The sequence below is a fragment of the Dipodomys spectabilis genome, unplaced genomic scaffold, assembly GCF_019054845.1.
Source record: "Dipodomys spectabilis isolate Male_0828 unplaced genomic scaffold, ASM1905484v1 ptg000140l, whole genome shotgun sequence".
NCBI lineage: Eukaryota > Metazoa > Chordata > Mammalia > Rodentia > Heteromyidae > Dipodomys > Dipodomys spectabilis.
Window position 1 is genome coordinate 9867671 of NW_024870817.1, and position 13940 is coordinate 9881610.

The 13940-nt window shown below is 33.6% G+C and overlaps 1 protein-coding gene across 4 annotated transcripts in view; it reads right to left on the bottom strand.

Annotated features, from left to right (window-relative positions):
* Slf1 (SMC5-SMC6 complex localization factor 1) overlaps positions 1-13940 on the bottom strand; it is a 62876-nt gene that overhangs the window by 30234 nt on the left and 18702 nt on the right. For 3 of the 4 annotated variants that reach the window (XM_042690968.1, XM_042690969.1, XM_042690967.1), the window contains exons 5-10: positions 11846-12008; positions 8946-9089; positions 7158-7304; positions 6262-6402; positions 3796-3918; positions 978-1031 (exon numbers count right to left, since the gene is read on the bottom strand). In XM_042690968.1, the coding sequence (XP_042546902.1) occupies positions 978-1031; positions 3796-3918; positions 6262-6402; positions 7158-7304; positions 8946-9089; positions 11846-12008 (772 nt within the window). The remainder of the gene's footprint in view (positions 1-977; positions 1032-3795; positions 3919-6261; positions 6403-7157; positions 7305-8945; positions 9090-11845; positions 12009-13940) is intronic. The other variant, XM_042690970.1, reaches the window with a different exon arrangement.

Consider the following 13940-nt stretch of genomic DNA (forward strand, 5'->3'; position numbering starts at 1 on the left):
AGGCAGATGTAGCCAGGCACCAGTATTTTATGTCTGTAATCCTAGCTACTAAGAAGGCTGAGATCTGAGGATCATGGTTCAAAGCCAGCCCAGGCAAGAAAGTCTGTGAGACTCTTATCTCCAATTAACCACCAGAAAACCAGAAATGTGGCCGTGGTTCAAGTGGTAAGAGTGTTAGCCTTGAGCTGAAGAGCTCAGGGACAGTGTCCAGGCCCAGAGTTCAAGCCCCACCACCAATCCCCCCCCACCCCCAAAAAGGTTGATGTATATGATTATTTTACAAGTAGAAAGCAATGCAAAAATGTTGTTATATTTATAATTTTCAATGATCTAAAATAAGAAATATCCATCTCAAACTAAAGCATAAAAGAAATATGCAGAAATATGAGAACTATAGCTACATAGCGTTTAGGCATAAACTTATATTGTTTTTTTCCTCTGTTTATTAGAATAATCTAAATATATTAAGAGTATCAATATTTGTGAAAATTGTTAGAGAAATATAAAATCATTATTAATGATACACATTAATGTAAGTAACTCTAAAACTTTCAAAAAATTCGTCTCTGGTCAAATTACTTTTATCAATAAAAGTGACAACTATGAATTAACTGAGAAATAAAAAATATTCAGAAAGACAACATAAAATAACACCAAGTTTGAAATAATAAATAACAGAGAATAATATACTTTGGAAATACATGAAAATTGCAATCTGATAAACAAATTTCACCTGTCAAAAACACAAAGTAAAAAATTTCAATTTTTATCCTGTTTATGACTATAGAGAATTTTTGTTTTTTAGATTTGAAAGAACTATACTTTTCTTTTACATTTTTGGTTAGAGACACGTTTCAAATTAAATAGGAAATTTTGTCATGCAAGTAATACATTCCTTTAAAAATTAAAAAAATTTACTAAAAATAACCAAAGACAAAGTTTTCATCACCATCAGCATGCTACTCCAATTCCCTTACCTCTCCATTGCATACTGGCTGTTTATCTACTCTAATGCAGTTGTATCTGACAGCCTACAAAACAGTAACCATATAATTAAAAGTTAGCATGTAGAAAAATACAGTTCAGTTTAAAAGCACAAAAACTTAGCCAAACATACAAAACAGAATCAGGAATACATTAATAGCTATAATTAATCTGATACACCCACATTTGTTCAAATTAGTAACTTTCACCATTTTATGGTAATAGCACTTTTATGAGTATGAACACTTGTTTTCTCCTAAACTAGAATAACTTAAGGTCAGTTTCACTTTGAAGATATGAAAAGGTGTACTGTCCTTATTACTTTAATAATTATTACTTTTAACACTAGTTTATGTTGAGCATGATGATAATGCATGGTTTTAATCCTGGAAGCTCAGGAGATCAGGAGGATGGAGTTTCCAGGCCAGACTGGGCTAAAAATAGCAAGAATCCCTTCTCAACCAACAAACTATGTGCCAGAAATAGGTAGCAGGATAATAGTTTGAGGTTGATCTAGGCAAAAAATGTGAGACCTTATCCAAAAATATTTAAAACAAAAAAGGCTCAAGTGTTAAGTTCCTTAGGAACTTAGCAAATGTGAGGCCAAGTCCAAATCTTGGTACTGCTAAAAACAACTATAAAGAACCCTAAACAAGGGGGGGAAGGTGGCTCAGTGGTAGAGCGCTTGCCTTGCATGCATGAGGCCCTGGGTTCGATTCCTCAGCACCACATAAGCAAAAAGAAAAAAGCCGGAAGTGGCACTGTGGCTCAAGTGGTAGAGCGCTAGCTTTGAGCTGAAGAGCTGAGGGACAGCGCCCAGGCCCAGAGTTCAGGCCCCATGACCAGACCCCCACCCCCAAAAATAGAACCCTAAACAAACAAAAATCTTGGGGGTGGGGGAGGAAGGGAGAACAGTCATGTTCTCTATACAATCATAAATAAAACTTCTGTTATGTAATTGCAACCCCTCTGACAACAAATTAAAAGAAGAAATTAAAAAGAAAGGGTACTGGGGCTGGGAAGGTGGCTCAGTGGTAGAGGCTTGCCTTGCAAGCCTGAGGCCCTGGGTTCGACTCCTCAGCACCACATAAGCATAAAAGAAAAAAGCCACAAGTGGTGCTGTGGCTCAAGTGGTAGAGCGCTAGCCTTGAGCTGAAGAGCTGAGGGACAGCACCCAGGCCCAGAGTTCAGGCCCCAACCGGACCCCAAAATTAAAAAAAAAAAAAAAAAAAGGGTACTGTAAATGGGTGAATCTGATCAAAGCATAATATTCGAATGTATGTAACACCACAATAAAATCCTCTTTAAAAATTAATTTGTGTTACTAAGTAATATTAAAGCTGAGCAATATAAATCATGCTTGTACTCCTAGCTACTTGGAAGCTCACATCAGGACTGCAGTTCAAAATTAGTCTATGACAATTGTTTGTAAGATTCCACTTTAGCTAATAAAAAGCTGGGCATGCTGGGTGTGGTGGCTCATGCTTGTAATCCTAGCTACTCAGGAGGCTGAGGATCGTGGTTCAAAGCCAGTCAGGGCAGGAAAGGCTGTGAGACTCTTATCTCCAATAAACCACTCAGAAAACCGGAAGTGGTGCTATGGCTCAAGTGGTAGAGCTTGAGTCTTGAGCTGAAGAACAGTGCCCAAGCCCAGAGTTCAAGCCCCACGACCAACGGGGGGGGGGGGGGGGGGGGGGGGGGGAAGGTTGGCATTGTGGTATACTCTGTCGTCCCAGCTATGCATAAGTATAAACAAGAGGATCATGGTTCAAGCTGGCCCAAACAAAAAGTTTTATTTGAACATGTACAAGAGCAGAAGGAGCTGGGGTATGGCTCAAGTGGTAGAGTACCTACTTAGGAAGTACTAGGTCTTAAATTCAAAATCCCAGCACAATAATAATAATAATAAATAATTAACAGCAACAACATTAAAACATTTAAAAACATTCTTAGAAAATTATCTGCTAATATGATTAAGAAAAGATTCTGATTTCAGAAATTTCTAGAAACAAAGCTTTAAAAACAAGCAATCCAATGAAAAAAACCGGGAAAGATGAGTAAGCAACTGGCAGAAGAAAATCATAAATGTCCAAGAACAATAGAAAATGTGGTCTATCTTGTTACTAAGAAAAAAACAGAAGACTGATAATTCTTTGGCTTCTATTTTTTTTTTTTTTTCAGTTGTGGGGCTTGAATTCTGGGGTCTGGGCGCTGTCTCTGAGCTCTAGGCGAATGCTCTACCACTTGAGCCACAGCGCCACTTCTGGTTTTCCTAGTGGTTTATTGGAGATAAGAGTCTCAGGGGCTTTCCTGGCTAGGCTGGCTTTGAACCGCAATCCTCAGATCTCAGCCTCCTGAATAGGTAGGATTACAGGCTTGAGCCACTGGTGCCTGGCTTTGGCTTCTATTTTCAATGCATAAAACTGCTAAAAGTAATCTTACATTAACAAAAAAAACCTGAATGATCTATAAAACCATAATTTTTCTTAAGCTTATCACAGATTAAAGGTTGTGGTGTAACCAGTTAAATGGAACTATAAGACCATCAGGTATCTAGGAATATTATAGCAGTCTTTAAAAACAATTTATCTGTGACATTACAACGATATAAACAGCAGAAAACTTAACAATATGCAAAATGTCTTCACACATTACTGTTCATAATAGAAAATTAACCAAGAAATTATTTTGATATTATTATACATACTTTGGAATAACATACTGTATTTAAATATATTAAAATATAATTATAATTTGGTATACTAGAGACATGTAAGAGCATAAAAACGTTTAGTGTGCTCTAAGTTTTACCTGAGTTCTATATATATGCCTCTTTAAGGCATTTTTCATTTCAATGATATCCACATCTGTCCTGATATCCTTGGTTTTTGATTCACTGGCATAATCAGCAAAAACAGAAATCTTCATTTCTTTCTGTATACATGTAAGAAAACTTTAAAACACTGCACTGAAGATCATTGCCAATACAGATAATAATAAAAAAGAGTAGAACACATTCATACAATGTTAGCTACAGCACAAGTGCTCATAATTATTTATCAAGGTTTTATGAGAAAAACCTTAAAAAGTAAACACTTCAACTTTGTGACTTTTTATCTGATATTTACACTTCTTAAAGTCCTTCTCTTCCTTTTAAAGTGCCAGATAAAACCAAGAGCCAAATAAACACTAGATAACTGAACTATGATCTCTGCTCTTTCAAGTACTTTTTGTTTTTTCTCAGTTGTGGAGCTTGAACTCAGGGCCTGGGTGCTGTCCCTGAGTTCTTTTGTTGAAGGCTAGTGATTCTACCACTTTGAGCCACAGCTCCACTTTTGGTTTTTGAGTAGTTAATTGGCCATAAGAGTCTTATGAGACTTCTCTGCCTTCCATGGGTTCAAACCTTGATCCTTACATCTTGATCCTCACATCTTGATCCTCACATCTTAGCCTCCTAAGTATCTAGGATTACAGTTGCCTAGCTTTCTTTCAAATACTTTTCTTTTTTTTTTGGCTAGTCCTGGGGCTTGAGCTCAGGGCCTGGGCACTGTCCCTAAGCCTCTCTGTGCTCAAGGCTAGAACTGTACCACTTAAGCCACAGTACCACTTCTGGCTTTTTCTGTTTATGTGGTACTGAGGAATGGAACCCAGGGTTTCATGCATGCAAGGCAAGTACTCTACCCCTAAACCACATTCCCAGCCCTCAAATACTTTTTTTAAACTCTACTAAATCTTTTCTAATACCTCTTTTTTGTTATTGTTCCTATGTTTACCATAAATAAAACTTTTATTTAAATTTATCATTTTCTGAACTTCCTTTATTTGCTCAAATTTTTTTTTTAATTTAGAGCCTTGTGCTTTAACTGGGGATTTTACATTCATGGCTCTGTTATACCACTTGAGTCAAGTCTCTAGTTCTCAGTTTTTGCTGGTTAACTGAAGAGTTTCACAGGTTTGTCTGCCTAGGCTTGCTTTACCACGATCCTCAGATCTCAGCCTCCAGAATACCTAGGTTTGTAAGTATAAACCACCAACACCCAGTTCTGAATGTCCTTTTAAATATCTATGTCTGTCTCTGTCTGTCTGTCTGCCTGCCTGCCTGCCTGCCTGCCTGCCTGCCTACCTGCCTACCTTACCTTCTACCTACCTACCTACCTACCTACCTACCTACCTTTATATGCAGATTCCTTATCTGAAATACTTGGGACCATAAATATTCCACATTTTGAATTTTTTCAGTTTTGGAATATCTGAATATTTATAATAAAATTTCTGGAACAGGACCCAAGTCTAAACACAAATTCATTTATGTTTTATGTATATTTCACACACATACACAAATATATACAGAAACAGTTTTTTTGTGTGTGTTGGTTTTGGGGCTTGAACTCAGGATCTGGGCACTGTCTCTGAGCTTCTTTTCTTTGTTCAAGTGCAGTGTTCTACCACTTGAGCCACAGCTCAACTTAAGGCATTTTTAGTACTTAACTAGAGACCCTCAATGGACTTTCTTGTGTGAGCTCACCTTGAAGCATAATCTGCAGATCTCAGCCTCTTTGAGTACCTAGGATTATAGACCACGAGTCACTGTGCCTATGTGAGTGTAAGTGTGAGTGTGTGTGTGTGTGTGCTTGTGTAATTTTATACAATATTTTTATGCCTAGGTCCTAATTTTTATTGCAATCTATGAGTTCATGTGTTATTTTCTGCTTCATGCCACAAAATTACAGCACTGAATCCATTACAGAGTGTTGGATCATAAAACATTTTAGGGCTTGTGATATATAGATTAGGAATGCTTAACTTATAGAAACATGTTGCAGCTTAGAACATAAAGTTAAATTATATTTTCGGAATAATTTATCTAAGAAGAATCCAATTTAAAAGATAAACTTTTATTATGAGTGGTATGTACACTAGGAAAGAGCATGATTAATGACCAAATTTCTAATAGAATGCATTATTCAAATTACGTACCAAATTTTAAAATGTTTTTGATTTTTAAGAATTCAATCTGCCTTCCAAAATTTTTGTTGTTATATTCATGAAAAACAAAATTAAAATGAATATATTAATTACTAACTGAAATTTTTTTTGTATTCATTTAAAATATTTCTACTAGTGACCATGTTAATTATAACATTAATGTTAGATTAATTAAAAGAGATCCTTTCATAAGTCATATGAGTGATATTTAATGCATTAACAAAACGTAAAACTATGTTTATCTGTCTAGGTTAGATTAGGAAAAAGAAAGAGATGAATCTAAAATTTTACCTGATCTCTGTAATATATGTGCTTTTTAAAGGAACTTTTGATTGTATCATGTCCAACATCATTCTTGCCCTCAGTTTCTTTTCTGCGTTTTCTCCTCAAAGTATAATTTCTTTGAATATCTTCTTTTTTCTTTGTTTCCTTCTACACATATTTTTACAATTATATAAATTACAATATGAATTATACATGCTACAAACCAAACAAACTCAAAAATAGTAAGTTACAATACAATAAAAAAGCCTTAAAAATAGGAAATTTACTGTTGTAATGTTTATTTTTAAGAACATTTAGGTGAAGAGTTGAGCTTTACCTAGTATAGATGAACATGCCCCATATTTTCTATCCTAGGAGTAAACCTTAAGCTAGAGAAATGCCCAAACATGCATATCAAGATTCACATGAGAATGTGCATTGTTCATAATTTCATAAACCAATCAACCAACAAAAGAATCTCAAATTCTTATCAGTAATCGAGGACATAATTGTGATACTGTCAAACAATGAAATAAAGATAACAGCAAAAAATGTCTATAAATTGTATGAAACAAAATATTCATATATGTAAATAACATGATATATTGTTTGGAATAAACTCAACTGGTAAAATTATAATGAAAAACAAGAAAATTATTAACACAAATTCTAAAATACAGAATAATTTGGGTAAAAAGAAGGGAAGGACAGAAAACATTCTTCAAACTCTAGTAATGCTATTTTTTTAACAGTGGGTACAAAAACAGTCATTTTAATCTATGTTTTTGAAAGTCTACAAGACATCTTATAAATATATTTGCATATATAATTCTCAAGTAATTTGATCACTCACTATATTTGATAAATATAGAAAACAGTTGGGGAATATACATATATTTATTTTAAATTTGTAGAATTTTTACCTGATTTCCATATGTATGCCTTTTGAAGGTATTTCTCATTTTAACAAATTTCAAATCTTTACTGGATTCTCTGAATTTTTCTTTTTTATGATGTTCATGTAAAACAGAACTACTATTAACGTCTTCATCATGATTTTGTATTTCTTTCTGCATGTTTATAAAATTACTTTTAATTAGACTGGATTAAACAGACCCTCAACAAAAACAATGCAAATCACAACAAAAAAAGTCAAAAAGATAAATGCTGTGAAACACATATACAAGAATATAAAAAGCAAAAGTGTCCTGTGAGTTACAGTACACATTATACCAGATGAAGCAGAAAGATTCACTAGGGCTTTTACTAAATTTATATCCTCACTTAATTTTTGTTTACCTGTATGCATAATACAGAGAGAGTAAGGAGTATTTCAAACCATTTTGCTTATTCACTAAGAAATTTAATTTAGAAATAAAAATTCTGAAGTTTTATATACATCGCAGAGGCACTTTAATAAATTCATCAGTTTATAGTTCTTTCTATATCTAAACATGTCAGCCAACAAAAAATTAATAAAAATGTCAACTCAAAAATCCTTTTGTTAAAACATGTTCATGAGATCATAGAATAGTCTGTGCTTTGGAATAGTCAGGAAAAAAATATAAGAAGTATTTTCTGCCTCGAAAGTTCTAGAAAATCTTACCATATATGATTTCTTAAAGAATTATGCAATTTAAAAGGTTCTAAATTATTCCTAATTTTTTTTCAGAAGTAATTTTGGGGCTGGGAATGTGGCTTAGTGGTAGTGCTTGCCTAGCACGAATGATGCCCTGGGTTTTATTCCTCAGCACCACATACACAGAAAAAGCCACAAGTGGTGCTGTAGCTCAAGTGGTAGAATGCTAGCCTTGAGTAAAAGAAGTTGTAGGAGTACCCAGTCCCTGAGTTTTTAAATTTTCTTTCTTGTTACAATGAAGTATTTTATTTTAGACTAATGTAAGTTAGTGATCATTTTTAATGATTGAATAAATTAACTACAGTACATTTATAAATCAAGGTATGAAACTAAACATAAACTAGTAATAGCTCTTCTATGAGTACAACCAATAATGCCATTTCTTTGCATATTGCAAATGAAAAATGTATTTGATAATTACTGTGTCCTCTGTTCTTTTTGTTTATCTTCTTTTTTAATATATATTTTTATTGTAAAGATACTGTACAAAGGAATTATAGTTATATGAGTAAGGTATTGAGTACACTTCCTATCAAGCATTATTACCCCCTCCTTTGTTTTTCCCTACCGTCCCTTCCCTCCCCACCTTCTTCCCCCTCCCCCAATTTATTTTCAATGGTAACAAAAATTCAGTTTTTTCAAAGTTTGTTTCTACATAATGTAAATACTTGAATTTAGGTGTTGAATTATGAGTACACAGAAGGTTAAAAAAAAGCTTTATAGAACATCACAGTAAAACATACAGGGGAGTTTTAAGTAATTACTTTGTGCTGAGAATATAGTACATATGAGGGATTTTGTTTCTTTATATGATATATATGTATATATGTATGTGTATGTGTATATATATATACATATATATATATATATATATATATATATATACACAACAAAAGTTCCTACAGATATTTTCTATAGTAATTTTCTAGTATGCTCAAGTCAGACTAAAGATACAGGGTTCAAATATTAAGCTTCTAGATGACCATTAATATTATTTTCATCAAGTATAGACTCTCAAACAATTCTGTATGAAAAACCAGAAAGGTACACTATTGGACCTATGAGATTTTACCTGGGTTCTAGACATGGTCTCTCTTAAAGCACTATTTATTTCAAGAAACCTCATATCATTCCCAAAATCTTTGCTTTTTTCTTGATTGCCATGTTCAGTCCAAAGAGATTTGGTTTGGGAATCTTCATTATTCTGAATTTCTTTCTGTATGTATGTATAAATGTTTAAAACAATTAATTAAGTATAATTTCAACATTATAAACACCTTACAGTATTCACCTTAAATAATAATATAATACTTAAATAAACAAGTATATATGACATACCCATCCAAAACAGATTTATTGAACACTGGTAAAAATCTTTCAAGGAACCAATTACTATAGAAAAAGTTCTGAATAACAAATTAATTTTTGTATGTTTCAAGGTTAAGTTTTGTCTAGTAATAAGTATTTTTAATAATGAAGATAAAAATATTTTATGTAGTCATTATGCAAGCTAAAGTCATAATCTACTTTAAATTTTTTTTAGATGTATGAACTGAAATTTGGTAGATTCAAGGGAAAACTCAAATAGTCTAATCACTTAGAAAGACAAAGTTAAAGTTAAGCAAAATCAAACACCAGGAAGTAGTATTTGAAAGGATAACGGACAGGGGTTGATAAATGAAAAGGCAAAGAGAAGAAGAAGGCAGTCAGGAACCCAATGCATATCCTACAAGATTAAGAAGAGTAAGGAAGAGGTAGTTAGGGGGATGAGAATGTTGAAAAGGGTGAAACTGATCAAGTATACTGTATTCATAAACTGATTTGTTAAATGGCAACTCCTTTGTACAACTATTTAAATTTAAAAAAACAAACAGAAAAACTGTCAGATTATTGATAGAATTATAGACAGATTGTTTCTTGGATTACTTTTCTCAGTTGTTAATGACAAGAATTACCACTTGTAAGATAGCAATTCTCTTGAAAGAAAAAACATAAATAATTTTATCTATACATCTGCTGTCTATAGTGTTGACTTAATACTATAGGTAGTAAAACTCATGGTCAAAGAATGGCAACTACTAAGACTTTAAATTATTTTGATCTGTGTTGACATCTCACAGAACAAGCTTGTCAATGGTTCTCTTTTTTGAATGAGGAACACTCTCAGCTCTTACATACTTCTTTCCATGTCTAATTGACTGAAATGATTCAGTTCGTTCCTAGACAAATTGCTGTGAAGGAAAATGACATTATCCATAGTCCAAGTAGATCCATTCCTTGAACTAAGGTAAAATTCCCAATCTACATAGAAGATACTCACTAGAGAAAGGTAATTATAGAATGATATATTACACATATCCTTTGAAGACTCAAAAGGCTTTTACAATTTCTCTCTTAATCTAACAATTAAATGAGAACCCATTTTCCAGGCTCTATGTAAAGTGATTATGATATATTAAAGATAGATGTTATCTTTCATGTTGAGAAGCTTTAAGTAGGGAAATAATAGTTAATTAGTTAATCACATGTTAATTTTAAGTATTATGAAACAAAAAAGCTATAAAAAAGGCTACGTAGATGAATCAAAAGTATCAAAAATACTGATCAAGGGGTCAACTGGATTTCTTTAAAAGGCCTCAACAGAAATATGAACAATGAAGAAAAAGCAGAAAGCAAAGGGAGTAAAATAGTAGGAAAGACTTTTTAGGCAGAGAAAATACATTTGGGAACATACCTAAGTAAGAAGTGGCTTTTCTGTTAAGAAACTGACAGGGAATTTTTGTTACAGCACAATGAACAGAAAAAAGCAGTGGACCAGGGGAATAGTTGAAAAGGTAGGAGGAAGAGAAATTCTGTAGAAGTTGTAAATGTTAAAATATTTAAGAACTGAGGGTTATGGAAAGTTATTGAAGGGTTTTAACTAGGGAAATGACAGATAAGAACTACTTCATAAAAATTTTTGAATAAACTAGCAAAGAAAAAGGCAGGTGTAATTAATAAAAATGTAGAGTATTTGGTATATGCCAGGAGCAAAACATTATGAATTTAGTATGTTGTTGATACAGAAAGGTCAAAATGGTCTGATTCAAGAGACATAGGGTTTAGTAGTTGATAAGATGTGAGGAGTTATGGAAAGAAAGGCTTCAAGAGTTACTTCAGGTCTCTAACATAAAGTATTAAGTAAAAAAATGAAGTATCTATTGAAAAAAACATAGTGAATAAAATTGTTCTGAATTAAGGTTGGTTTTAGACATACTAGAGATGTCTTCTAGAGTTTGATTCATTATCCAAAAACTTGAAAATTGGTATTTGTATCAAGTAGGGAGATGGAGATAGATGGAAAAGGTAGAAAAATATAAGCCCTTAAAATACCTTTCCTTTCCAAAGGGAGGGGAAAAAAAACTTTTGAAATAATATTTTGCTGCTATTTTATTATATTCTGATATTAAAATGCTCAAAATTATTTTGATGTATATACCACTAAAGCACTAAAAACAGAAGTAGAAACTCAAGATAAGCTTCTTTCAAATCTGCAAGAGGTATTCTTGAATGTTTAAGTAACTTAAAAATTATTTTACTTCTAATTATGATTGTTTTCAAAATTTGGAACTTAGCTTCCTTCTTGTTATGGCTCCATAAAGAACACAGTGTAGTACCTATTTACATAGCATCTACAATCTCTTAGTCTTTACAGTAATCTAGAGGTGGTTTAAAATATACAAGAAGATATATATATATATATATCTTCATGTATATATATTTAGAGAGAGAGAGAGAGACAGAGAGAGAGAGACTATATGCAAATATTGGGCCATTTTATATCTAAGGGACTTGAGATATGAACATTTATGGTTTTTGCTATATGAAGGGTATCCCTGAAATCAGTCCCTTGGCAAAACAGAGGGATGACTGTATTTTACTATATTACTACTTTATAAACATTTAACAATGTCTACTATTTAGTTTACTCACCTCTAAAAGAAAATCCCCTAGATACTGAATTGGATAAAATGGAGCCTTAAAGTTATCTTTTTCTTTCTCAGCATTGATTCTTGCATTACTGGCAATCACATGAGTTATTCCACTTGGTGAACTTTTTGGTAAAATAATATTTGCTTTTCCCGCCTCCAAAACCCTAAATAAAAATGTAAAAAGTGTTTTAGAAAAATTGTCTATTAGTCAAATTATCTGTATCAATGACTTCCTAAGGGACTAGGATCTAATTCTTTAAAGTATTAGATTCTTCAGCACAGATGTTATTTTTACTTACCCATATTGATACAGGAAAGGATTTAAAAAATCAAGAATATTAACTTACTTCCCACTGAAATAGCAGTAAGTCAGAAGAAAAACAAAGGAAGTTCAAGGAAGCAGCTTACCCAGGAAGGCAACGTATCTTCACAAACTCATTCTGGACCACAGAAGATAAAACCAATCAGCAAAATCCTCTAAAAAGCTTAAAAACTTTAACTCTTAAAATATTTGGGCTGGGGAAGTGGGGTTGTAGCTCAAGTGGTAGAGCGCTAGCCTTGAGGTGAAGAGCTGAATGACTGCGCTCAGGCCCAGAGTTCAAGCCCCACGACCGACAAAAAAAAAAAAAAAAAAAAAAATATTTGGGCTGGATCTAAAATATACTTGGAACTCAAAAAATTAAATTCCCCAACAACAAATCCTCAAAGAAACAACTGCCCAATAAAGACTTAAAGAGAAACTTCTCTGAAGAGGAAAGAAGGATGGCCAATAGACACATGAAGAAATGCTCAACCTCCCTAGCCATAAAAGAAATGCAAATCAAAACAACATTGAGATACCACCTCACCCCAGTTAGAATGGCTAAAATCAAGAACTCTAACAACAACAGATGCTGGAGGGGATGTGGTCAGAAGGGAACCTTACTGCATTGTTGGTGGGAGTGTAAACTTGTTCAACCACTTTGGAAAGCAGTATGGAGGTTCCTCAAAAGACTCCACATAGGCTCAAAAGACTCCCCTATGACCCAGCAATCCACTTTTGGGCATTTACCCAAATGTTTACAAACAAGACCACACTAAAGCTACCAGCAGCACAACTATGTTTATTGCAGCATTATTTACCATAGCTAAGATATGGAACCAACCCAGATGCCTCTCAGTAGATGAATGGATCAAGAAAATGTGGTATATATACACAATGAATTCTATGCCTCCATCAGAAAGAATGACATTGCCCATTTGTTAGGAAATGGAAAGGCTTGGAAAAAATTATATTAAGTGAAGTAAGCCAGGCCCAAAGAAACATAGGTCCCATGGTTTCCCTTATTTGCAATATCTAGTATATCTCTGAATCAAGCAGAAAAGGTCAGATAAGTTGATGTTAGGGAAATGAACCCTAAGATATGTATTCAAATGTTTTTGTTCTTTCATCCCTCCCCCACAGTATAGCCCCTGCTTTCACTGTATTTGATGTCGGTATAATTTGTGGAGGGGAAGGGGAAAAAAAATCGTTTAAATAGGGATACAGGTGGACCCATTGCAACAATGAGATGTACAAGTCGTTACGTCGAAAACGAACTTTACAACTTTGGTGCGGGGGGGGGGGGGGGGGGGGGGGGGGGGGAGGGAGGGCAGGAAGGGTGGGGGGGAAGGATGGGAAGGGGAAACAAAGGAAGAAGCTACAATGCTTGATAAGAAATGTACTTATTATCTTGCCCATGTAATTGTAACCCCTCTGTACAGTATTTTCACAATAAAAAACAAATATTTGGGCTGGAGACATGGCTCAAGTGATACATCACCAGCCATGTAAGCAAGCTGGTCAGCATGAAGCATTGAGTTTAAGTCCAAGAATCAGCCAAAAATAAATAAATACATAAATAGTAACCTTTAGTTTTTCTTTAGACTTAGAAGACAAAAACACACATATCAAGAAGATTTCAAGAAGTTCTGCTGCTGTTTAAGCTTTACACTACTATCTAACAATAAGAAAAAGCCAAATGATCTTCAAAGTCATTATTTTCCTGGCATTCACAAGATAACCAAGATAAGAAGTCAATCAAGTAAGCTGATTTCCAAAGAGTAATGAGCCCCTT